General features: G+C 42.7%; 1 protein-coding gene across 1 annotated transcript in view; it reads right to left on the minus strand.

The window, feature by feature from the left end:
* Nucleotides 1-1,637: 1,637 nt before the first annotated feature.
* Nucleotides 1,638-27,327, minus strand: part of NUP85 (nucleoporin 85) — a 1,184,651-nt gene continuing 1,158,961 nt past the window's right edge. The window contains exons 18-19 of the mRNA XM_044085035.1: nt 5,870-5,971; nt 1,638-1,854 (exon numbers count right to left, since the gene is read on the minus strand). Of these exons, the coding sequence (XP_043940970.1) occupies nt 1,753-1,854; nt 5,870-5,971 (204 nt within the window). The 3' untranslated portion in view covers nt 1,638-1,752. The remainder of the gene's footprint in view (nt 1,855-5,869; nt 5,972-27,327) is intronic.

Consider the following 27,327-nt stretch of genomic DNA (forward strand, 5'->3'; position numbering starts at 1 on the left):
ATCTGCCAGTCACCCCAACAGCAGAATAGCGTTTTGATAATCAATCACAAGATGTATGATCAGTGAGTGCAGGTTCTTAAGGAAGTCCTCTACCAACTTTTGTCAAGCCTTGTGAGGTCAGAGGACCTGAGGGCTCACCCAACTTAAACTGAGGCAAGATGGTAAATGTCCAAAGCTTGGCCCCGATATTGAGTGTGGCAGCTGCCATAGACGACTTGATGCTTTTCGTCACAGACACATTTGTGCACCAAAACCAAGGAAATAACATCCTCACCATTAGTTAGCAAAAAACAGCTGTCAGAACCAGATTCCTCCAGTCAACAGACTGCTGCAAGGTTTGCTGTCAGAAAGAGTGGCAGTCTCTTGAAGGGCATCATCACAGATCTTAGTCTAAGCAGGAGTCAAAGCTAGGGGCTGCCAAATCACCTCACCAGACTCTGCTCTCTAGTAATTCCTTTTTTTTCTCTTGGTGTTTCTTTCTGCATTTAAGTGGGAGCATCCAAACATGCCTTGGCTTTTTTGGTTCAGTCTTGGAGAAATTTAACTCCCCACTTGATGGTCTTTTGGCTGAAGCTGGTACAATGATGACATCATGTTCTGTCCCCAAACAGAACAAACACTGACAAATGAAGTCATGGTTCGTGATGTGGTTCCTGAAGCACTGCAATCAGTAACTTTAGAAAAAAACATCTCCAGTACCCGAAAACTACTCTAAAATAAAAGCACAATATAAAATATACCCCCCAACAGGGTATACATACCTGTACTCTGGAAGCCATGCTGGTCCAAAGGCCTGACCAGGCTGACAGTGACCCACAAGCTTTCTTGTACTGCAGGAAGAAAGAGCTGAAGATGGCACAGAATGATATCTCTTCTGCCAGAAGTGCACTGATCTTTAGGTGGGAGAATGATGAAAAGCTGTGGAAATTAGGACAGGTGTCAAGCCTTCTATGTCCCAAGTGTTACCATTACTGCAGCATTGCAACAGCTAATGTGCCTTACAATTAGTGGGGGAGGTTAAAACCAATAAAAGTACAGCTATTAACTATGGGTGAAAACAGTTTGAAACAAGGACAGGGAGCTTTCATTTATTCCTGCATTCAAAAAGTAAATTTTTGAAGTGACAAAGGTAACACCAAACTACCCTTTAGCAGAATTACAAAGAAACACTTTGCCATGCTGTACTATTAATTAATATTACTGTTGAAGTGAAGAATGAAGAAAGACTGCATAAGGTAAACAGTGTGTGCAACTGAAATAGGCAAGTTAACAAAAATAGATGAATAAATAAATGTGAGCTTTCTGTCAAGTTGGTCAGTACAGTTCTGTACATCATTCTTCATGATTATTCATAATCTCATTTCAGAAATGGGAGAGGATGGCTTGGAGTCAGCCGTCCATAGCAGATGAAGTGTATAGCTGCCAATAAAAAAAAAAAAAAGAACGCACCTCTGTAGAAGTAAGGCATAGTCATGCATCATCTTGGAATGGTAAGATGATGCTACTAATCTTACCATCTCTTAAAACTGAGATGCAGTATTAAAAAGCTGCTGCAGGATACTGTTTCTATAATAAGCATTAGAGAAATTAGCTCATCTTGTCTGAGTTAAACAAAAACCTAAAAAAACTGCAGCCCATACATAACAAAATAATTTTATTAAGTTGCAAAAGTATTGATTATTGACAGTTATTCTACCATATATATACATTTTAAGACTGCAAAATGCAAGTGGTGTTAAACAGCATTTCTCATCAAGATCCATCTAATGTTCCCTCCTGAACAATTGCTTTTGCTAGATTCCGAGCCAGGGCAAGCCTCAGCATTTCCACTTTTGTTGTTTCGACATCGTCTTCCTGAAAACAAATATGGAAAAACAGCAATTAGCCATTTCATATGAATATATAAAACCTTAAGTTTATCTGATAGAAAATTAAAAGCAGCAGTAACTGATGACCACTCCAATATAAACAGGCAACCTCTTCCCTGTATAAAATGCAACTCTGAATCCTATAGTCTTAGGATCACATCACCCCCCCCCCCAAAAAAAAGTAATCAAAATCCTTGAAATGAGTACTACATTCCTGAACATAAAACAACAGCCATTACCTCCCTTTCTCTTTCCAGTGGACAAGCGATCAGCAGACTAGGAAAAATTTAACTACCTTATACCTATAAAAGGGAAAAGGGTAAAAAATGAAAGTAAAAACTACCTCTATATTCTGAGCAAACATCCAAAATAGCCTATTAATGCCACTCTTTCTACCGTTAAATTTCATGATACAACTCCTCTAGATCTATGCCACAGAAAGGGTGGCCTTAAAAGAGTTGCATATTCTTTCTGGTTGACAATGTGGGCTTATCAACCTGCCTCTGATAGCAATTCAACATATGTGTGCCTTTCCAAATCCTCTCATTCTTCAGTCACTAATATAAAGGATCATTCTTAGAAGTCTCAGTGGAACTAGAACGTCTGTATTCTGTATAGAAGATGAACTGTTGTAACAGTGTCAACAGCTGTGATGCTGGGCTTGTGAAATCAGACAATTTCTTTGCTTTTGCAGACATTCCTGATGTCTAAGTTGGTAAATGCATACCCACTACTGGCTCCTGCCAAAAGATGTCTTCAAAAGTGAACACTGGCAAAGCTGTATGTGATGCCACATGTTTTTGCCAGCACTGCTCACAGCATCAGTACTAATATCACGAAAAAATGAGATAAAAGATGAAGCACAGTCAATTACCCCTGCTGTTGATCAGTTTTTGAATACATGACCTGACAGATTTTACACAGAGTTATACTCTGGTATAGGTGGTGTAGCTATAATATTTAAACAGAATCTAAACATCCAAATCTTAAAATCATCAGCTCCACAAATAGGCAATGAAGAAATAATATATACCAACATCAAAATAAACCAAAACAAAACCATCAACATAATTGGATGCTACTTCCCACCTGGCCAAAACATCCCTCCACTAGAAAACCTCCTTAGCTGGTCTACCCACCATCTCCCCCAAGAAACTATAATTTTAGGTGATTTCAATATTGACTGGCAATCCTGTTCTGGCAACCATCCAACCCATCATGTAAACCTTCATGGCTTCACCCAACTAGTCCAGTTGCCAACCAGGATAAATAAAAACTCCAGCAAGCACACTACCCTGGATTGGGTACTAGTCAGTAAGAGCCCCCAGTCATATATAACAGGCTGCTTATCAGATAGCTTCAGTGATCACTCCCCAACATTCCTACTCAAAAAATACCTATACCAAGCTAAACCTGTCATCTACCGTTAAATACGTAAAAAACTAAACTTTAACCCACTCACATTCATCTCATCCCTCAAAGAATGTAACTGGCATCATCTAAAGTACCTCAGTCTAGACGACGCAGTTGAATTTTTTAATACTACCTTCCTGAACATCCTTAATTACCATGCCCCCATAAGATTTTCCAGAACTACCCTCCCCATGGCTACAGAAAACCACTAAGTCAGAAATGAAAAACAGGGATAAAGCCTGGGAGCACTGGCGCAAAACCAAAACCCTCTCAACTAGACAGAAATTCCTAGAACTACGTAATACAGTCAAAAAGCTAACAAAACAGGACAAATTCCAATACTACCAGTCTGCCCTGGACTCCTCACAACACAGCCCCAAACAATTCTGGTCCTCCATTAACTCCATCCTCCACCCAGGTAAAGTCAGTACCCCTCCTCCTAACATCCCTCACTCCTCAGAAAATATTGCTACCTCATTCAACACACACTTCATCCAAACCATACTATCACTAGCTAAACAACACAACCCCCCTCCCCTCCAACCCACACCTTCAACTAGTAATCTCCCTACTGCCTTCTCTTTTTCTCCTGTACCTACCTCCATCATAAAAAAACTCTTAACTAAACTTAAACCCATCAAATTAGCAGTAGACAACCTCCCAAGTGAATACCTACAAATCGCAGCTGATGCTCTGGCCTACCCAGTATCCATCTTGATTAACCGATCTCTGTCAGAAAGTTACGTTCCCACACTGTGGAAAGTATCACATATAATTCCCATCCACAAAGGCGGACCCTCCACAGAACTAACCAATTACCGCCCCATAGCTATTCTCTCTCCACTCTCCAAAATACTAGAGAGATGCATACACTCTCAGGTCTCAGACTACCTCCTTACTAACAACCTCCTTTCCAGTACTCAGCATGGTTTCCGACCAAACCATAGCACCACCACTGCCTTACTCTCCTTTACTAACACTATCCTTCAGCATAAAAACAATGGCCATCTCTCCTCTGCTATTTTCCTAGACCTATCTAAAGCATTTGACATGGTCCCACACAAACAACTTATCTCTGTCCTCAATAACCTATCCTTCTCACAATCCGTCACCAACTGGTTTCAGAGTTACCTGTCTGACCGCCAACAATCCGTTGTATGGCAGAATGACATATCTCCCCAACTACCTGTCTCCATATGGGTTCCTCAAGGATCCATCCTTGGACCCCTACTCTTCTCTGTTTACACCAATAATCTAGCCTTTGCCACCAAACATGGCACACTCATACAATACGCAGATGACTCAACCATCATCTGCTCAGCCCAGTCCCTACCAAAACTGCAAAAAGTCACACAGGAAGCCTTTTCCTCTGTTGAAACTTGCTTATCCGATGCCCAGTTAATACTCAACCCAAACAAAACTAAACTAGTCATCTTCCAACCCACCAAACATACTCAAAACAACTGTCACTTTAACATCACAGCAAAAGACACCATTATATACCCAACTGAACACACCAAATTGCTAGGAGTGGAAATAGACAAACTAAAATTTGACATTCACATATCCATGACCATAAAAAAGTCCACAAAAAAACTAGGAGCGTTATACAGAAATAAGCAATTTCTCACCAAAGCAGCAAAGATTTCAATAGCAAATTCCCACCTTATCTCCACCCTACTTTATGCCTCTCCAATATATACCAACCTAAGGAAATGCAATCTAAACAAGCTAGAGACCTGCTACTTCAGTGGTATCAACTCTCACTCGCCACAAACTAGTAAACCATCCACTAAATGTCCCATCCCTCCAGAATCTACTCCAACCCTATCGCACCACCAGACCACTAAGACCCAGCAACAAAAATCACTTGCAGAACACTAAAGCCAATAATTCTGCTGGTGAAGCACTATCCTCTTGCACCATAGCCAAATTATGGAACTCCCTTCCACCCACAATCACGTCCATACCATCATGCACCCACTTCAAAACTTTACTAAAAGCGCACCTAAAAACATGCTGGCTATTCCCTTGCAACTCCCACTCTAATATCATCCACCCCATCCAACCACTACCTTTCTTTCCACTCCACTAACTACCTTGATTATAGCAAGCTCAGATGCTCATAAGCCTAGTACTTATTATACAACAGGAACTTCTCATTGTAACATTTGTTAATGTCTGTTATGTACTTCACAGATAAAGATTCTAGTTGTCTACTGATGTACTATGTTCTTCATCTGTAAATATGTTGTAAGTAATTGCTATGTTAAATAGTTAATCGCTATGTAATCCAATGTAAGTACTGTCTATTTATTTTAACTGTGGAGCTTTTCTCCTCGGGCCTCCGCTGAAAATGGACCTACGTCCAGTCGGACACTCCTGGTCAACAAATTTAAATAAATAAATAAATAAATATGCATTATGTCTCATCACATAAAGTATTTAAAGGAGTCTGAAGAAAGAAATTACTGAAAATGAATAAATCACACGAGGCCACTCCCTTTGAAGGAAAAAGGGGAACAAACTCCCACTGTGCAGACTGCAAGCAGAATCTGAAGTGAAGAACAATGTTAAAATATTTTCACCTGCTCTATATTGTGATGTTCATTTCTTTGTTCAGGATTTCCCAGAGTAAGGTCCTCCAGACATCGCATCAACTCGTATGTCTGTCCTGCAGAAAAGATCACCTAAAAAAAACCAAAATGTCAGTCTGCTATTTTATCTAATCCATCCAACTGTCATTAAATACACCATGCATCAATGTGTGTAAACTACTCTGGCAACTGATGAGCACTGATGCATAAATGCTAGAAAGGGCTTTATGGCCCAGACAGCGACACAGCGACAGAAAAACAAAACAGAATGAGAGCAATATATATATATATATATATATATATATATATATATATATATATATATATATATATATATATATATATATATGTAAAGTAAATACATTTATTTCTTTTTCCAGTGGTTAAGAAAACAGCAAGTCAGCAGATTTTAATTTTTAAAACTACTTGGTCTGCTGCTGGCAAACAGGTGAAACATCTAACCCTACTGTGCAGCTCCTTTACCCCCCCACCCCTGCATTAAAGGTGTTATCACATTATTTTTTGGAAAAACTATAACTTCCATTTATTCTTCGAAATATGCTGTCTGTAGTGCTTTATAAACTACTCTTCCTTTAGTCTGACTGCATATGAGGAAAATTCAGTGGTACCTGAAAAACGTATGATCCCAACACTCCTACCCCCTTGGACTCACAGATCTCCCTCATGCCTTGTCTCAAAAAAAAGATCGTATGGTGGGTGACACAGGTGAGCCTCAATCCAGGATTACCTTTCAAAGCACAGACCTCAAGTCAAGAAATGTACACAGACACCTCAGGTGAGGTTTGGAGGGCATGGATAAGCATCCACATCCACAAGGTCCAGGGCCACTGGCAGTCCAGCCTCAAGGAACAGCACATCAGCCGGAAAGAGATGAGGGTTTTCATTCAGGCCCTTCAAGTTTTTGCCCACCTCTGGAAACCAGGGCTTCTTTGGTTATTCACAGACAACACTACAGTCAGGTGATGCATAAAATAGAAAGGCAGAACCAGGTCATGCCAGTTATACGTGCTATCTCGGATTGCTTGGTACCTGGCCACCCAAATGGGCATGTCCCTTCAAGGAGTATACATTTCATCACAGACAACATCCTGGCAGGCTCACTAAGCAGGTCCATCGAAGGCCCCCATGAATGGACCCTTAACAAACAAGTTTTCTTAGACATAGTCCGCAAGTGGGGAATACCAGAAATGGACTTATTTGCCTTGGACAACAACAGCCAGTTCACACTTTTTTGCACCAAGACTCCTTGCTCCTTCGCATACAGGACAGGGAAGTCTCTTTACGCCTTCCTTCCACTTCCTCTACTACCAACAGTTTTATTAAAGATCCCCCCCCTCCGCAAAAAATAGAAATTCTACTGATGACTGCCTTTTGGCCAAGGCAGCATTGGTTTCCCCTTCTCTATCACTTAGCCATGGGCAATCACCACAAGCTACCCCACAAAATGGACCTGATCACACAACAGAAGGGCTCACTGCTTCACCCCAACCTATCACCCTCACCCTAAGGCTATGGACGATAGGATTATGATCCCTTCAAGACACCAATTTTCTGAGGACATGCTTTGGGTTCTCCAGGAGGCAAGGAGACCCACAATATGAAACTGATATACAGCCAAATAAAGATATTTTCTAAATGGTGTTATAAAAACAGTCCGAGATTTGTCTTATTGTACTTGTATGAGCTCATGAAAAAGCAGTCTTGCATACTCTTCTATAAACGCCCACCTTCAGCCATTTCAGCATATCTTCCCCTCAACCCTCCTATTAAGTCTAGGCTTGAGGTCAAATAATTTCTACAAAGAGTGCTACACTTAAACCCTTGAGTAAATCTGTGCCCTCACAATGGGATCTCAACTTTGTGCTAGAAAAACTCACTCTGCCTCCCATTAAGCCATCTGCTGGTTATACTCTCAAATTCTGCACCTGTAAAACTATTCTGTTGGTTCTCATTTCTGCTAGGAAAGTCTCAAGTACAGACACTAATGGCTGTCCATCCTTTGTTATTTTTCACAAGGCCAGTGTCCCTGAGGGTCAACATGTCTTTCATGGCTAAAGTGGTAAATGAGATGACTTTCAACCAGGCCAATAATCTGCATACTTCCTATCCCAATCCACAGAACAGGGATGAAAGACTCCTACATGTGCACAGACAGCTAAGATTCTGTTCGGACAAGACAAAGTCTATTCTTAAGTCAGACAGTACAGTTGAGTAAAAATCTTACTATGACAGTAGCTGTCCTTTTCTCTTCACTGTTGGCAGTATTCCATGGCGGAATTTGGACAGCGCAGTGGTGCAGCAGTAGTGTTATTGCCTCACAGCAAGAGGTCCTCTGGTTCTATTCTCGGCTGGAATGCCTCCTGTGCGGAGTCTGCATGTCCTCCCTGCATTCGTGTGGGTTTCTAGTTTCCTCTCACGTTGCAGACATGTGTCTGGAGCTTTTCTCCCAGAGTTACTGCTGAAAATTGGCTCGTTCCAAGTCAGACTTTCCCAGTTAACAAATGTTAAATAAAAACTAAACAAATAAATAAAAATTCCTTACAATAGGTATCCCCTGTCAAGGGCAGCCTGATGTCCAGCCAGTACAGCAAAACCTTTAGGATGCTAATAGTACACCATACATCACACACATGCTCCCAGGGCATAAATGCAACATCTGGACATACCATCCTCAGAACAGAGCGCCACCAGTAGGAATGCCAAACTAAGGATTACAGGGGTACCAGGCACATCCAAAAGGGGAAAAAGAACCAGTGGGAGGAGGGGGGGGGAGTGAATACTGCAACAGTGAAGAGGACATCTATTATGGAAAGATTTTACACAACTGTACTATGTCCTTCCATTTCACTCCTGCAGTACTCCTTACAATATGGAGAGCGCAAAAGCTCATGAAGGAGAGAGGGGGGAGGAGGAAGAACCAGCACAGCCCACTAGAACTCATGAAGGATGGCCCTAGAAAAACCAGCTCTAGCCCTGGATATCACATCCAACTTATAGTGCTTGGTAAAAGTAAGCAGAGAAGTCCAGGTAGCTACCTCAAGAACAGAGTTAGTACCTATACCCCTAAAAAAAGCAGAAGAAGAAGAGACATCTCTAGTAGAATGAGCCTTAATTAAAAACGGACGGCTGTTGCCATGAAAAGATAACAAAAATAAATAGCTTTAGATATCCAAGAAGAAATAGTTTGCTTGGAAACAGCCACTCTAGGATGAAAGGAAATAAAAAAGTTGATCAGATTTGAAAAAAGCTTTGGTCTTATCCAAATAAAATCCAAGTTGTCTATGCACATCTAAACTGTACAAAACCTTCTCACTAGCAGACTGCGGAGAAGGGAAAAAAAGTGGGCAAATGAATAGACTGATAAAGAGACAACTCATGTACCACTTTAGACATAAATAAAAGGATTAGTATGAAGGGACAACCTGTCCTTATGGAAAACTAAAAAAGGTGGAACAGCCATAAGGGCATGAAGTTCAGACACCCATCTAGCAGAAGTAAGGGCCAACAAAAGAACAGTCTTCCAAGAAAAATGCTGCAAGGAAGCTGAAGCTGCGGGCTCAAAAGGAGCCTGAATCAATTTCTCCAAAACAAAATTAAGGTCCCAGGAAGGAGGGACAGGCTTCCTGGAAGGTCTAATACAAAGAATGCCTTTAAGAAATTGATTAGCCTCAAATCTAGAGGCTAAAGGGGAAGCTAGAGGCAGACAAGCAGAAATTGCTGACAAGTGGGCCTTAACAGAAGAATATGCCAACCCAGCATTGAGCAATTCACACAGACAAGACAGTACCAAAGGAACATCCACAGAAAGTGGATATAGGTTACGAGAAAGACACCAAACAGAAAATCGCTTCCATTTGCATAAGCAGGATTTCCTAGTAGTGAGTTTCCTGGCTTCCTGCAGGACCCTAAGCACGTCCTCAGAAAATAGAAGGTGTATATGGAATCAAAATCCTATCACCCACAGTGTCAGTTGAAGAGTGACAGGTGTGTATGGATGAGAGATCTCTTGCCTTGTGTCAGTAGGTCTACCCTGTGAGGTAACTTGTGATGACTGCCCTTGGCTAAATGCAGAAGAGGAGGGAACCAATGCTGTCTGGGCCAAAACAGAATCACCAGAACGTTTTTGGGAGCATCTTGTTTCATCTTCAGCAGGACGTTTGGAACGGGAGGAAGGAAAGGGAAGACAAAGAAGCATCCTCTTCTAAGAAAAAGAGGGGGCATCCACCTTCCAGACCAGAGGACATGGGGCTCTGGCACAAAAAAAACAGGAAGTTGCCTGTTCAGAGTGGAGCCAAATATATGTATTTGAGGAGTACCCCACTGGTGAATAATGTGCATAAACAAATCCCTGTGAAGCATCCACTCAAGGGATTGTGTTAAGGACCTGCTCAGAGTCTGCCAGACTGTTGTGACCTGTGAGAATGTAAACTGCCTGTAGTGTCCTTGATACCTGATAGCTAGCTCCCACACTTGAAGTACTAACTTGCACAGGAGATTTGAACTTGCCCCCCCCCCACACACACACACACACACACACACACTGTGGTATTGTATGTCAGTACCTTGAAGGGCCCTGGAATGAAAAGAGGATGAAATGCTTGAACAGCCAACAGAAGAGCTCTCATCTCTGACAGTGATGTGGTCCTTCCTTTGTTGAAGCCCTGCACTTTTAGAGAGCTGAAGGAAGCCCCCCCATCCCATGTCTGAAGTATCTGTGAAAAGCTGCTGAGAGGCAAGTAGAGGTTGAAAAGGCCGCTCTGGATTGAGGGATAACTGCTGAATCCATCACTGAATATCTAGCTTGACGCATGGAAGAAGAGGGCCTATGAAATCTAGAGGATGAGAATGCTGAAGCCAAACTGATTTTAGAAACCACTGAAGCTTTCTCATGTGGAACTTGGCTAGAGAGACCATAGGAATGGTGGAGGCCATGAAACCCACAGCACTTATAAATTCCCTGGCTGTAACTGAGGCCAGAGGAAGAAGGGTTTGAAAGAAGGCAATGAGAGTTAAGGCTGTGGGAGGAGGCAAGGATGCCATCATTGGCACAGTCTGGATCCTGCATCCCAGAAACGCATTATACTGTGAAGGAGAGAGGAAAGACTTTTGGAAGTATATTGTGAACTGCAGGCTTTGCAGGAGGGAATGGCAAAATGAAGATGCCACGGTAGAATCTCTGAAGAGGTTGCCTGAATAAGTATGTTGTCTAAGCACGGAAAAAGCTGTAACCCCTTTAGCCTGCAAAAACCAATCACAAGAGTGAGGTATTTGGTGAATACCCTTGGGGCAGTAGAAAAGCCAAAGGGCAAAGCACAGAACTGAAGGTGTCAGGAAGCAACAGAGAAATGTAAAAACTTCCCGTAAAGGGGTTGAATAGGGATACGAAGATAAGCATCCTTGAGGTCCAGAGAAACTAGAAAAGCCTGAGGAAAAGTCTGAAGGGACAACATCTGAAAGGAAGGGATCTTCAGAAAGGTGTTTAGGTGAAAGAGATCCAGAATGAGTCTCCAAGTGCCCTCTTTCTTGGGGACCAAGAACATTCTGGAATAAAAATCCTTCCTCCTTTAAGAAACTGGAACTTACTGAAGAATTCCCTGAGTCAAGAGACTCTGAAGCATCTCTGGAAAAAGAGGCTAATTGTTCCTGAGGGGGCTGAGGAATGCCCATGAAAGAGGAAAGAAATTTCCATACCATGAAAAACCCTTGGCGAATGACGGAAAGAAACCAGGAATCTTAATTAATCTTTAACCAGACAGGGAAAGACGAAGAGAAAAAGGAATGTAGCTGTGAAGTACAGAATAGTCAGAGAGCACCTGGCTTCTCAGGAAATGGAGATTTCTGAGGTACAACAGTCTGGGTAGCCTTAGCAAGGGGAGCCCATCTACCATCCATTTTACCTTTGGGGGTAAGACTGCCTTCGAACAAAGACCGGCTTACTAGGGTAATTACTTTGGAATTTAGGTACAGGAGAAACAAAGATGTTTTAAATCTTGTAAAGCCGTACTCTTTTCCTGTAGGGACCTGAACAAGACAGCAGCAGCAGCACCAAACAAATGCTTGTTATCCAGAGGAGCACCCATTAACTTAGACTTGATATCATCAGGCAAAGGTTGAAGCCGAAGGCAAGAATATCTCCTCAGCGCAGAGACAAAAGCAGCAGCCCTACAGAAGGCACCTGCTGCATCATAACTGCATTTACTAGAGTGGCGAGCCACCTGAGAAGTCGTCCCTAACACGGAGAGGGCAGAGTTCTGACAAGCTTGAGATAAAAGAGCAAAAATATATCTCGTCATATAAGTCTGATAACTGACAGCCCTAAAAAAGTACAGTTGTGTACACTTACCATAAATGTAGATGTTCGAATGTATTCACTGTTGCAGTCATTACATTTGTGTTATCTGCCTGCAGGTGGCCCTCAGCCAGCCTGAACATCAAAGTCTTGGGTCCTGCGTTGGATGCTGTCTCTTCTTCCATGACGTCAGGTCGTCAGGGGTATAAAGCATGCAGCTAACACCATTACATCACTTTTTCTTGCCCCAGATGTCAGGTGCCCCCATAACGGGGAGCAATTATATATAAGGTTACATCTCTAACAAAAAGCAAATACACCAAAAAGCTGAAATACACTAAACAAGAAGAAAGGTATAGTCAAGCAAAGTCAGGGGGCTGGAGGGAGGGTAACCAGGACTGCAACAGTGAATACACTCGAACATCTACATTTATAGCAAGTGTACACAACTGTACTATGTTCTTCGTGTTTCACTGTTGCAGTCATTACACTTGGGTAGATTCCCAAAGCTAAGGAAGGGAGGAGGCAGTTAGAGAGGATTAGGACCAGCTATTAAGCCCTGCAAGACTGCAGTGGCAAAACCAGCTCTGGATTTAGAAAAAATAGTCAAGTGGTAATGCTTGGTGAAGGTATGTACAGAGCTCCAGGTAGCAGCTTCTAGGATGTCCCTGGTAGGGACACCTCTGAGAAAGGCTGTAGAAGTAGATGCAGCCCTGGTGAAATGTGATCTTATCCCCTATGGGGTAGGTTTTCCATGGTGCTTATAGCAGAAATGAATGCAATGGCTTATCCACTTAGACATGGTTTGCTTTGAAATGGCCTTCCCCTCTGCCCCAGCAGCAAAGGCAACCAACAGTTCTTCAGTTTTTCTGAGAGGCTTAGTCCTGTCCAAATAAAATCTAAGTTGTCTGTGCATGTCCAAAGAGTGCAGAATTCGTTCTCCTTTGTTCTGTGGATTAGGACAGAAGGTTGGCAAATGAAAGGACTGATTAAGGGCCACACTGGATACCACCTTGGGCATAAAGGAAGGGTTGGTCCTGAAGGACACCCTGTCTGCATGGAAGATGATGAAGGTCTCCACTACCATGAGGGCCTATAATTCAGACACTCTTCTTGCTGAAGTGATGGCTAGAGGGAAGGCTGTTTTCCAAGAAAAGAATTTCAACTCTGCAGTTGCAGCTGGCTCAGAAGGAGGTAGAGTGATCTTTTCCAATACAAAATTAAGGTCCCAAGCTGGAGTAGGTGCTCTCCTGGGTGGTCTTAAATTTTTGGCCCCTCTGAGGAATTGTTTCAGCAGGGGGCGAGAGAAGAGTGGTGGCTCAGTATTATAATGTGCTGAAATGGCTGAGGCATGAATTTTAATTGATGAGAAGGAAAGGCCCTTGTGGAGCATCTCTGTTAAGTACTGAAGAATATGCGGTAAGCTGGGCACTGTTGTGCCCATCCCCTGAGTCTGGCTCCAGGAACAGTATCTTTTCCACTTTTCAGCATAGGATTTTCTAGTACTAGGTCTCCTTACCTCCAGAAAGACATCTAGCACCTGCTTTCTGAGGGATATTACTGGAGAGCTCAGGTAATTAGCCAGGCTGCAAGGTTCAGGGTTTGAAGCTGGGGGTGCAGAATCTGGCCCTCCTGCTGGGACAGCAGGGAAGGGGTCTGAGGCAGGTGCCATGGTTCCAGCAGTGACATATTGCACAAGAGGGGTACCAGTGCTGGAGTGGCCAGTCTGGAGCTATCAGTACTGTCCTTGGTTTGTCCTGCTTGATCTTTAGCAGAACTTTTGAAAGGAGAGGCTGAGGGGGGAAGGCATAAACTGAGAGGCTTTCCCAGGTGAAGGACAGGGCATCCACTTTCCAAGCTTGTCTTTCGGGAGTCCTTGTGCAGAATTTGTCCAACTGGTAGTTGTGAGGGGAGGAAAACAGGTCTATCTCTGGGTTCCCCCATTGTTTCTCAAAATGTTGAATATCTTTGGTTCCAGTTTCCACTCGTGTGGGTCCATGAGATTTCTGCTTAGGTCGTCTGCCAGTGAATTTAGCTTGACTGGCAGAAATTGAGCTTGTAGGTGCACTTGGTAGCTCAAGGCTGTGTTCCACAGAGCCATGGCTAGTCTGCAGAGTGGGTTCCCACCTGCTTGTTTATGCACCACATAACAGTGTTGTTGTCTGTCTTTACCAATAATTGTCCTGGAAGAATGTGGTCCTTGAAGGCTGTCAGAGAATTCTGTACAGCTAACATTTCTTTTTGATTGATATGCAGGTGCATTTGACTCTGGTTCCATTTGCCCCGAATGCACTGCCCTGCCAAGTGAGCCCCCCATGCAGAGTCTAATGCGTCTGTTGTTAAGATTTGGGCGGCAGGAGGTAGAGTGAATGGCAGTCCCTTGTTGTGGTAGCAGGCATCTGCCCACAAAAGGAACTCTGTCCTTACACAAGGAATGATAGGAATCATTGATTCCAGGTCCTGAGAATGTTGACACTATAGGCTTTTTAGATACCACTGTAGTTTCCTCATATGCAGTTTTGTATATGGAATTAGTAGGATGCAAGAGGCCATGAACCCCAGGGCTTGCAGAATTTTCCTTGCAGATAGCTGTGTCTTTGTGGCCAGTAGTTTGAAGTAGGCTGTCAAATAAACTTTTTTCTCTGGTGTGAAGCAAGCCATCTGGGAAGTTGTGTTCAAGCTTGCTCCTAGGAATACAATTTGTTGGCAGGGTACTAGATGAGATTTCTTTTCGTTTATGGTGTACCCCAGTGAGGTTAGCAGTTTCTTTACAAATTACAGATGATTTAGTAGCAAGTCCTGGCTTTCTGCCTGAATTAGACAATCGTCCAGGTATGGGTACAAAAATTTCTTTGCCTGCAAAATGCAATGACTGGTGCTAGGCACTTTGTGAACACCCTGGGCGCAGTAGATAAGCCAAAGGGAAGTGCAGAGAACTGATGGTGCCTGTAGTCTGCTCTGAAGCTAGGTATTTCCTGCAAGATTCCTTTATTGGAATGTGCAGGTAAGTTTCCTTTGCCTAGCATAGGAAGCAGCTGATGAAGTGTTAGCATTTTGAATTTTGGGATTACCAAAAAGGTGTTCAGAGTAGAGAGGTCCAGGATAGGATGCCAGGAGCTGTCTTTTCTGGGTACCAGGAAAATTCATGAGTAAAAACCTTGTCCCCTTTCTTCTGCTGGGACAGGATGAATAGCCCTGATACTTAGAAGAGAGACAACATGCTGTTGAGCCTCTGCCCACTGATATGGGGGTAGGTTTGGCCAACCTTTTGGGGTTGGTAAGGTATGGAAGTGGAATATGTATCCTTGGGAAACTATATTTAAAACCCATTTGTCCTGGGTACTGAGTTCCCAGTTTTTTTGCATGCAGGGCGATCTTTCCCCCTAAGGGGGCAATCAGTTGAGCAGGGCTTGGAAGGTTTAAGGTTAAGTCATTGTGACAGTTTTCCATGGGGGGGGGTCTTATTACTTCCAGCTTTGGAAGTGGGAACCCCCCACTGCTTAAGCCTGTGAGTACCTTGAGACTGTAACCTAGGTGGTCTGCTGTTCCTGGGTTTAGACTGAGAAGGGCTGGAAGAGACAGGAAAGGACCAATTCTTAGAGGGCCAATGCCTACTAAATCTGGGAGGCTGAACTTGCAGGAAATCTTTAACAGTTTGCATAGATTTAGCTTTTTCCTCCATCTTTTTAAGTACTACTTTTGCTTTGTTGACAAACAGGCGGTGTCTTGGTTTAAGGGAGCATCCAGTAATTTAGCTTTAACACGATCTGGCAAATTTTGATCCTTAAGCCAAGCATGCCTTCTAAGAACAGACTCAGTGACAGCAGCCCTGCAAGATGCTTCTAAAGAGTCAAAACCACATTGCAAAGTATGTTTACCAACTTGTTCAGCAGAATGCATTAAATCCTGTAATTCTTTATTTTCAGCACAGTCAGGAATCCACATAATTTTCTGTTTAAGTAGTCCAATAATATGCTGCTGATACTTTAACATATGAAACTAGCAGTTTAAGGCCCTAATGGCCAAAGTAGCAGAAGTGTATACCTTCTTACTCCATCTGTCCAAGGCCCTGGAATCTCTATCAGAGGGGGTAGGGTTTTTGGCAGTAGTAGCCTTAATGCCTTTAGGTCCCTGTGAAATGGTCTCTGGGTCCGCAGTAGGATTCTTGAAGAGGAACTTGCGAGAGTCAGGTACTCTAATACCTGTCAAGTTTCCTGGGAGCAGGAGGTAAAGTGTCTGGGGTCAGGCTAGATTCCAGGAAGGCATCATCTACAATGTCCAGGACAGGAGGGATAGCTAAAGGCCTGTGTTGAGGTAGGAGTAAGAATTCCCTAAGCCTCTTTTTGGAGTCAGAGTAATCCTGGCTTTCCCAGTGGAAATGCTCCCTAAGAGTGTGCAAGGTTTCACGAAAAGAAAAATCTTCCGGAGGGGAAGCAGAGGGTATGGAGTCCTCTGCGTCACAATTCTCATACTCAGATAAGGGCAAATCCTGGTAATCAGAAGAAACAGAAATTTCAGAATCCTGATCAGAAGAATCAGAAGGAAAATCAGTTCTAGGTCTCTTAGAGGGTGAAGGCTGGTTTCCCCTAATTAAAATAATAAGGTCTTCAGCCATTCTTATCATTTGTTTTTTAGGCATATGGGTCTGACCATGCGGTTTGGATGTCGGTTTTCTAGGTGCAGGTCGAGTTTCAGGCCTTGAAGAAGATAGCGTCGGTATGAAATGCAAGTCAGTAGGCTTGAATACACCCTCAGAAGCCGGTGCCTGCACAGTGGCTCCGGACCCATCCAAGGTAGAGACATCTGCAGTTTCCATAGTAGAAGAAGCATAACGCGGCATACCGGACTCCGAATGGGTCTCAGTAGAAGCCTGCGAATCTGAAGTAGGAGGTATCAGGGGCTGCAAAAGCGTCTCACTGAGTACCGGCGAACTGGTGACTAGCTTAACATAAGCGTCGTCGGCAGCTTTGGACCTATGCAGTCTCTGTCTTTATGTTTTTTTGGAATGTCAGTAGTCGGATGGCTTACCGAAGCCATTTCTGGATAATTAAACAGAGTATCGAAATAGTTTGATGCAAAAATAAACTGACGATGAACAGTTTGAGGATTGAATAAGGCACAAAACTGACAGCGAGGGACGTCGTGGTCTGGGCCTTGGCAAGGAATGCAGTACGAATGAATATCTTTATGAGGTATTTGCTTTCCACAGGTAATACAATTGTTAACTTTTACTGACATTGGTTTAGAGCAAGAAAAGGATCCCCAACGGGGTACTTAGCTTTTTTGAAGACTTCGGTTCTGAAACTCGAAAACGAAAATTTCAGGAGTCGGCCGACCGATACTTGCGAACTGCTTCTGCTTCGGGCATCGCGCAGCAAGAAAGACTGATGTAATGGCATCAGCTGCATGCTTTATACCCCTGACGACCTGACGTCATGGAAGAGACAGCATCCGACGCAGGACCCAAGACTTTGATATTCAGGCCGGATGAGGGCTACCTGCAGGCAGACAACCCAAATGTAATGACTGCAACAGTGAAACACGAAGAACATCAAGGGTAGTTGAGGTACAAACTTTCTTACCCAGTCTTTCCATAGTTCAACTGTCTTTATCAGAAGGAAGCAAATTTGTAGAAGACAGTAACTTAGATGGCTTTTTAGATGCCACAGACACCACAGAGGGGTCAGCTGATGGACACTTATAAAGGAACTTGCAATCATCAAGCACCTTAAAAAACCTACCAGTTTTTTTGGGAGGAGGGGCTGAGAATCAGGAGCCTGAGATGCAATCGAAAAGGCATCCAACAATGTGGCTAGGACAAGAGGAACAGCAGAAGGTCTATGAGAGTCCATTTGTAAAACCTTGTAATATCTCTTTTGAATCTCAGACACCTAAGCACAATCCCATTTGAAAAATTCCATCATTCTGGAAATTGTATCCCCAAAGGAAATTTCCTCAAAAGGAGAGTCAGGACTAGAGAACTCCTCTTCCTTGGAACCATAGTCTAACAGGGAAGGAATCTGGGAAGAATAGGCAAGGGATTCCTCCTCCTCAGAGGAATCATGTTCCCTAGGCCACTTAATAGAAGTAGAAGACCAAGGGGGAAGGGGCTGGAACAGAAACTCCATGAGGGGGCTTCAAAGCCGTTAGGGCACTAAACAAAACTTAAGTGAAGTTCTGCCATTCACTTTGAGGGTCCTTCGGAGCAGGAGAAACATATTTAGTTTTTGTTTCTTCTTTAAAGGGACAACAGCCTTGTAAAACTTGGGAGGCTCAGACCCCATGACACACACTATAACTATAAGTTAGGTACCTCCTCCCTAACCAAAATCTGAGTAACACCACTAGGCTCTTCAGTAATAATCAACTGTGGTTCCCCCTGAACATCCGAATGGATAACTGCAAGGCCTCCAGGGATGTGTGTGAAGCCGGATCCATGCTGGCCTCTGAAGCGGTCGCTGCAGAGGAATCCAACCCAGGAACCAGGCGAGGCTTTCTTGGCCTTCTTCTTCGCAGATGGCTGACCCACGGAGTGGGAAGTTTCTTCCATAGCATATTTTCCCAAAAGCTTAAGACAATGATTTTCTAAATAAATGTCCAAAGAGGAAATCCAACTACTCACGGTCTTCAGAGCAAAAGCCTGACACATAGAACAGGATGTACGGTCGTGGGAAACACCTAGACAAACACTGCTTATGATGATCTTTATGGGGAATCTGTCTCTCGCACTGACATTCACCCTTTATGGATGACATGAACCCCACAAGGAACAAAAACAAAGGAAAAAGATGGGAAGAAAACCCCAACGGAGCATGTATTAGAAAATGGCTTTGTGAACAAGCAAACAAAGTAAGCGCTCAGATCAATGATTGAAGATGGTGTTTAGACTGGTGGCAACAAAGTTCTGAGGATAGAATGTCCGGATGTCACCTTTATGCTCTATGCTATATGTGGGGAGCATATGTGTGATGTACAGTGACCTAAAGGCTTTGGTTTACTGGTCAGGGATTCAAAAGTGAAATGGAAGGACATCAACTATTAGCCTCTTTCATGGACTCTAAACTGATTGATCCAGTACCTAAACAAACCATTGTAAGCTGGGTTTTTAAGTCCATTTCATTTTGTTACTCTTACCATGGCAAATCTCTGCCCTCCTTCTCAATGACTCACTCTACCAGAGCAACAGCCTATTATGGTGCCTTTTACAAAGGGACAGATTCCAGGATAATCCTGGAAGCTTCTGCCTGGTCATCTGTGCACAGCTTCACTACAGAACAGATGCTTTTTCAAGGTCCAGAGCTGCTTTCAATAAGTCGGTCCTTTCCTGGACTCATGGACAATTATCAATATACTCAGCCATCCTCCCTTCTGTTACTTTAAGCATTGTGAATTACCCACCTGTTTGAAATACTGCAAAAAGTTATCTCACTCTGGGAATAGTGCAGTTGTGTAAGAACTTACCACAACAGTAGATTTCTCACTGATCACTGCTGTAGTATTCCTTCCCACTCATCTTCCCCCTTTCTGGTAATTTTTCTTCTCCTCTTTTACCTGCCCTGTCTGTCAGACCCTACGACTGAGGGGGGCCCTCTTTATCTCCCATTTCTTTCCTCCTGGCTGAGTACTTCTTTCTCAGATGTCTTCAAGCTGCTAGCTTGGAGATAGTCTGAGAATTTACACTCGTATGTCCATTGATATATCCCTTCACTTGTGAGCTGAGATCATACACTCCAGGGAATGTTTAAGCTTTGGTACCCTGGGGAGACATCAGTGGTGAAAATGTTTGGAATACTGCAACAGTGATCCAGGATATCTACTATTATGGTAAGTTCTTACAGAACTGTACTGTCCTTGCTTTATGATTTCTTCAATCTAGGACATGCACTTCTGTGATATGAACTGCTTTCTGTTACTTTACCAATCATTAACATCTGGACACTCAATCAAGGGGCAGAGCACATTTTGGGATGCAAGCCTTGATGAACTTTCTCTAGTCAATCATGACCATTTCCCCCCCTCCCATTTAAGTAGACAGCTTAATATCATACACCAGCTAGATTGTCCCAAAGATCTACTGACAGTAGAAGGTAGGAAAATTACACAGCACCTACTCTAATTCCAGATCTTCAGACTATGTATTACCAGGGCAGAAAATCATTTAGCTTTCTTATACTTGTGGGACTTCTGCGACTTTTTGGAGATAGGATAAGGTTTGCTCTATTTATTCTGCTGTTTTAAAGGAAAATAGTTATTGGGACAGTCTGCCTGAGTGTTTACTTCCGTGCTACTAATGAGGACAGATTCATGATGTTGAGAGAGGTGAACAACTGCTATTGGGAAGCTCTGTAGCAGAACAGCTTTTATCAGGGAGTTGGAGGAAGAGAGCTTATTTACTTAAGTTTATAAATAAGTGGGCTGGACCACATGGATGTTTCTAAGCCACAACAAAGGCACAGATATCAAAACAGAAGCATAATATACCATAAAAATAATGTTAATATTTGATAGGATTAACTTGTAGCATGTAGCAGTAAAACAACAAGCAATTCAACATTTTGGTAAAAATGTGGTCAGGGAGGAGTACAGTCCCAAAAGTCATATATTAGCAGTTCATTTCATCTCCTCTTGTACATCTTCTTCCTTTAACATCGGATGGTGGGTGTTCAGAGTCCTTAAAGGGCTGAGTTTACATGTGACCAGATTGTTTGAAGCCTAAAGCTAGACTCTAATCTGTGGATGTGAAAGTGGACTGCAGTGGAATTGAAAGTGAGTTCAGGGGTGGACCAGACCCCAGAGGAACCTGAGGTTCATCCCACTGGGAATAAACTATTATCTTGTCCAGAATCTTTTAAGACATTCCAACCTATACCAAATCCAAGGATCCCCTCTCTGGCACCAAGACCAACGCTCCTAAAGAAGGGATGGCTACACTGAAGGAGGAGATATGCAGACAGACAGGGAGGAAGACTTTGAGGAAGGGATCAGCACCAAAACCTCTGAAAAGTGTATGTAAATATATTTATACACATGTCTGTGTCTATATGAAAGGCTTGCTTCCCCCTCAGACAGGGTCTTCTTCCTCATAAACCACATCTATTACTCCCAAACCTGCTTCAGCTTCATCAGGCAGTAAAGTAGAGAAAAGGAATGAAAAGGAAACTGAGGAGTTGAGCGGAAAACAAAGAGAATCAGAAAACACTACACAGAAAAGGTCTGAGAAATCCAGAAAAAGGTCTCCGGATCCAAAAGATCCGTCAGGTCTGGCACACAAAAATCCAAAGTCGTCAGACCCACCAGTTATTCAGCTCCAATTTGTTTCTCCTCAAGTTACATTTTCACTGGAGCTGGTGAGTCCTATGCTCCATTCACCCATATTCTAGGGGAGACAGTACTCCAGACCTCAATCAGTAAGTCATAGGGGTCGACTTGCCAGACGCCTTACCAAGACAGATATTGTAATGAGGAAATTCTTAAGGACACAATACCAGCTGTGAGTTCTCCCAGAGCGGTCTCCGTGGGATTCTCCCGGTATGGGTCCAACTACCCCTCCCTTTTTCTCTCTGGTACCAGCCCGGCTTTTGGATCTGGTCTCCATGGGTCCAAGCCCTCCCAATACAACTCCGTCGTGGCTTACAGTTTATGGGATTTAGGCCCTGATATCATCTCTTACTCTCTCGATTCCAATCAAGTCTTGGAGTTGAAGCATCTGTGCTGGGGTTCTGACGGTTGAGTCAACAAATGTTTTTAGAACCGCCTCTGCTCTTGACAAGTCAAGTCTGAGGTCTTTGGACTGGGGAAGGTTCCTGAGTTTTTGGAGAGGGTGAACATTTCCTTGGCTTTAATCACTTTGCTGGCCTACGAGGCTTTTCAACGGGTCTTGGTTGTACAAATAAGTCATGTACAGCCTTCGGGTTCTGATCCGTCCCAACTCCCTCTGGATCCTGTGACTTACTTCTCTCATTCTCTTTGACAGGGACAGTCAGTACCTTTAGGCTTAGAGAAGACTCTCCCCTCAAGTTCCCAGTCTGATTCAGACCATTTCTAGAGGTTCCCCAGAGATAAGGTTCTAGAAAACAGACGCGCAAATGGAAGCGCTTAGACTCTTCTCCACAGTCTGTCACCAAAACACAGACTTGGATGAAGGTGAAGGGACACCGTGATCCCACTTACAAGATGCCAGATTTGGTGACACCCTAGAATTGATGAAATGGGGAGGGGGTCTACCAAAACCATTTCCCCAAACAAAGTTGTGTTCCTCAAGGCTTCTGATGCTGGCTAATCTGCATCCTGGGTGGTACTGCCCACGGATGTCTTCACAGATCTTGTGGCATAGCAGCCATGGAAGTACCCTGACTTAGTATAACCTATCACTAAGAAGCCAGACATGATCTCAGTATCCCCAAAGGACAGGAAATACTGGACTAAAGGACCACCAATAATTGCCACAAAAAAAGAACTGCCTGAAGAGAGTTCTTCTGTTCATCCCCTTTAAAAGGGAGTCAACTGTGCTGGACAGATTGGGGACATGGACTTATGCTTCAGTGACTTTTGCACTTAGAGCACTGAATTACCATGCACACGACTTGTTTTCAGGGGGACCTGACTAAGTATCTTTCCAAGACCCTCATACATAGCTTGCCCACCCCCTACAATCCACTTCTAATGTGGCCATGCATCGGCTTTTCAACGCAGATTGTACAAACCAGAATAGCAGGCACTGGCATCACCATGCATCAATATGCTTGAATGCATCTTTTCATTTTGCAGAAAGCTTTAGGACATCTGTCATTAATGCCCCCATTTGAGGGCTCACCTCTTTTTGGGCCAAAAGTTAAAGAAATGCTTACTATGAGGGAGCACAATGGTAAAGACCTGGTCTGCCATAGTCAGAAAGAATGCCATAACTCACTCTTTCACAGCCTGTGCAGCAAACAAAGGTGGCATCCACTCTAAAGAAAGTATTTTCCTTTCTGTAAAAAGCACCTAAACCACTACTTACTTACTGTATTACTGGTAGTATTTTATATGTTCATAAATAAGTACTAGACTAGCTGCCCTTGCAGGGCATTTTAAGTCTAGACAATTTCTCTAAGGCTTTGAAGAGCCTGTGAGGTAAATGCCTTAACCATTACTCCAACCCACAACCCCCGTATACAGGTTCACAGGTAAATACTAAGCTATCAATCTGTAGACTATTACAAGACTAACTAATAAACAGAAGTCAGAATCAAACCCTGTACTTTGTATTTGTGAGGTTAAGACCTTAACCATTCTGCCAACCCTCCCCTTTATTTTTTAAGCTCTATCATTCATCTGTGTCACAGAAAATAAATGAGATTTTAATACAACTTTACATTTAAGAAGCATTTCAGGAGCTATATGGTTAAAACAGAATCTGCTGTACACTTTAACATGGTACATAGTTTTGACTTTCTAACCAAATCACATCCTCTACATTCAACAAAAAATTAAGCTGCTCTGAGTGCCCACTGATTCTTTCCATGTTGGGTCAATGCCCTGCAACACTGTACATATAACACACACTTCACACTGTAAAAAGATAATCCAAATTTGGGATACGGTCGTCAGTCAAGTAACCAGTAAGATAAAAAAAAAATAGCAATCTTAAGAACAAAGTCTTCTTCTCTGTGCAAACAAAGATTATTTTTTTCCAATTTTTGCCAATACAGCAGCCAGCAATACTATCACTGCAGTGTAGCTCCTGAATTGGTGAAAGGCAACTGGGTTGTCCATGTCTGATGTGAGAAAGTCCATTCATTCCTACATATGGTTTAGTACCATGCAATCTGTTGTATCATATAATAAACAATGGCAGCTTGTCTACTTCCTAATGAATCTGTTCAATCGTCTATCACCGGTAAGAAATCAGAATCAGTAATTTTGATACAAACATTTAATTTCTATCTATTTACCTGTAAAGCATATTCAGTGAGCTTGGATGCATTTACAGTTTAAGTAAAGAAATAACACTTCCACAATTTTCCTCTTTTGCTATTAAATACAGAGTCCTCATCTGATACTCTGCAAACTCAAAATATATAATCAAAAAATTCTACTGTAAGTTAATGTGCTCAGACCATTTGGGTTTGTGATTTTCAACTTACATTTCAGATCTTGTGCATATACATTCAACCAGGGTAGCTGTAAAGTCAGTAAAAAATTATAATCCATGTAAAATGGTCTTCCTATGGACTCCCCACTGAAAGGGCAGTGTTTATGTACTAGCGTTTGCTTTTGTAAGCTTGCTATTCATTTTTTTTGTGTGTAATGACAACAGGAAGACAAAAACACTAAGGAGGACTAGTAAGAAAATTATGAACTGAATAAATACTGGAGTGAAGAGTAGTACTCTAACTACAGTCTATCATGTGATAAAAAGTCATAATGCGGACAAACTGCTACAGGAGGTGAAGTTAAAGTAAGATGGAGGCTGTAAATGTGAAATTAAATTCATTCAAAAACTGCACGTTAACTAAAGCTACTAAATCAGAAAACTATTATTATATTTAGCTAAAACTATCCAAGTCCCAGTGAGGTTCATACTCTCAGAGCAGTGAATGACAGGAATGCCATGATAGACTGTGCAAACCTACATTCTCTATGGCTTCAATACATGCCATGTACAAGCTCTCAGAATGATGGGGGAGAATTATACAACTCTCACATTTCAACACAAGCAGGATCAGCCAGCTTTTAATGCCACTGCTGAATATTTCACTGCACTCTTAAGTGTACCAAGACATAACACTTTAGTGTACACAATGTTAAAATGAATGGGACTTATTACACATATATTTTATTCTCAAATGCTAGGTATGTCTGCAACAAGCACGGTATTACCTCTGACCTGATGCATGCCATTAACCTAGCATTTATAAAGTACAGTTGTGTACACTTACCATAAATGTAGATGTTCGAGTGTATTCACTGTTGCAGTCATTACATTTGGGTAATCTGCTGGCAGGTTGCACTCAAGTCAGCCTGAATTCCAAAGTCTTGGGTCCTGCTTCGGTTGCTGTCTTTTCTTTGATGACGTCAGGTCGCCAGGGGTATAAAACATGCAGCCGACGCCATTTTCTTTAGTTTTTCTGGCCCCAGATGTCAGGTGCCCCCAAAAAGGTAGCAAAAATATGTATATATAAATACATGCATCAATATAAACTTTACCTTCATCTACAAGCAAATACACCACATAGGTTGTAGAGGATAGAGAAGGAAAGATAAACTCCAGAATGAAAGGGGGATGGCGGGAGGGTAACCTGGACTGCAACAGTGAATACACTCAAACATCTACATTTATGGTAAGTGTACACAACTGTACTATGTTCTTCATGTTTCACTGTTGCAGTCATTACATTTGGGTAGAATCCCAAAGCTATGGTTGGGTGGCTGGAGCTAAACAGCATTAGGTGCGGCTATAAGGCCCTGCAGAACTGCAGTGGCAAAGCCTGCCCTGGACTTAGAATAGAGAGGCAAATGATAATGCTTTGTAAAGGTGTGAACAGAACTACAGGTAGCAGCCTCTAGAATGTCTTTGGTTGGTACTCTTCTGAGAAAGGCTGCTGAAGTAGCTGCAGCTCTGGTGGAATGAGACCTAATGCCCTTGGGTACAGGTTTACCATGGTGTAAGTAGCACAAACAAATGCAGTGGCTTAGCTGCTTTGAAATAGCCTTTCCTTCTGATCCTTCAGCATATGCCACTAGTAATTGCTCAGTTTTTCTTAGAGCTTTAGTCCTGCTCAAGTAGAATCTTAGCTGTCTGTGCATGTCCAAGGAATGCAGAATTCTCTCCCCCTTATTCTGCGGATTTGGGTAAAAGGTTGGCAGATGAATAGTCTGGTTAAGAGCCACACTGGAAACCACCTTAGGCATAAATGTAGGATTTATCCTCAGGGACACCCTGTCTGGGTAAAATATGATAAAAGGCTCTACAGCCATGAGGGCCTGTAGCTCTGAAACTCTTCTTGCTGAAGTAATTGCTAGTAGCAGAGCTGTTTTCCAATGATGATAACTTTATATCAGCGGTAGCAGCTGGTTCAATTGGAGGCAAGGTGAGCTTTTCCAACACATAGTTGAGGTCCCATGCAGGTATTGGTGATCTTCTAGGAGGCCTTACATTTTTGGCTCCCCTGAGATACTGCTTCAGTAAAGGATGAGAAGACTGGTGTTTCTGTATTGTAATGAGCCGAAATGGCAGAGGCATGAATTTTAATTGATGAAAAAGATAGGCCCTTGTCAAGCATCTCAGTTAAGTATTGTAATATCTGAGGAATATTTGGTTCTGCTGTATCAGTTGCTTGTGCTTGATTCTAAGCACAGAATCTATTCCATTTATCAGCATAAGATTTTCTAGTACTAGGCCTTCTGGCTTCCAAAATGACATCCATCACAGCTTTACTGAGAGGGGTTGCTTGTATAACTACATGATCAGCCATGCTGCCATGTTCAGTGTCTGGAGTTGATTGTGCAGGATCAGATTGTTTTGCTGGGACAGTAGTTGAGGTCTTTGAGGTAAGGTCCAAGCTGGGTATTGAGACAAGTTCCTTAGGACTGGGTACCAGTATTGGCGGGGCCAGTCCAGGGCAATTAGTATCATCTTTGGTTTCTCTTGTCTGACTTTTAGGAGGACCTTGGGAAGAAGAGGCAGAGGAGGAAAGGCGTACAATGATAGGTTTTTCCAGTTGAAGGATAGGGCGTCCACTTTCCATGCTTGTCTGTGATAAGTTCTTGTGCAGAATTTTTTCAACTGATAATTTTGAGAAGAGGCAAACAGATATATGTCTGGGCTCCCCCATTTCTTTGTTATCATGCTGAAGAGTTGTGGATCTAGTTTCCACTCGTGGGGGTCCATAAGATTTCTGCTTAAATCGTCTGCCAGAGTATTTTGCTTCCCTGGCAGGAATTGAGCTTGAAGATGTACTTGGTAAGTCAAAGCTGTGTCCCACAGTGTCATGGCTAATCTGCAAAGGGGATATGAGTGTGTGCCCCCTGCTTGTTTATATACCACATGACCGTGGTGTTGTCCGTCTTTATCAGTAATTGTCCTGGATGAAGTAAGTCCTTGAAGGCTGTTAGGGTATTTTGAACAGCTAGCATCTCTTTCTGGTTGATATGTAGA

This window comes from Protopterus annectens, chromosome 10.part0, assembly GCF_019279795.1.
Source record: "Protopterus annectens isolate FY-2018-M chromosome 10.part0, PAN1.0, whole genome shotgun sequence".
In the NCBI taxonomy this organism is placed as follows: Eukaryota; Metazoa; Chordata; order Ceratodontiformes; family Protopteridae; genus Protopterus; species Protopterus annectens.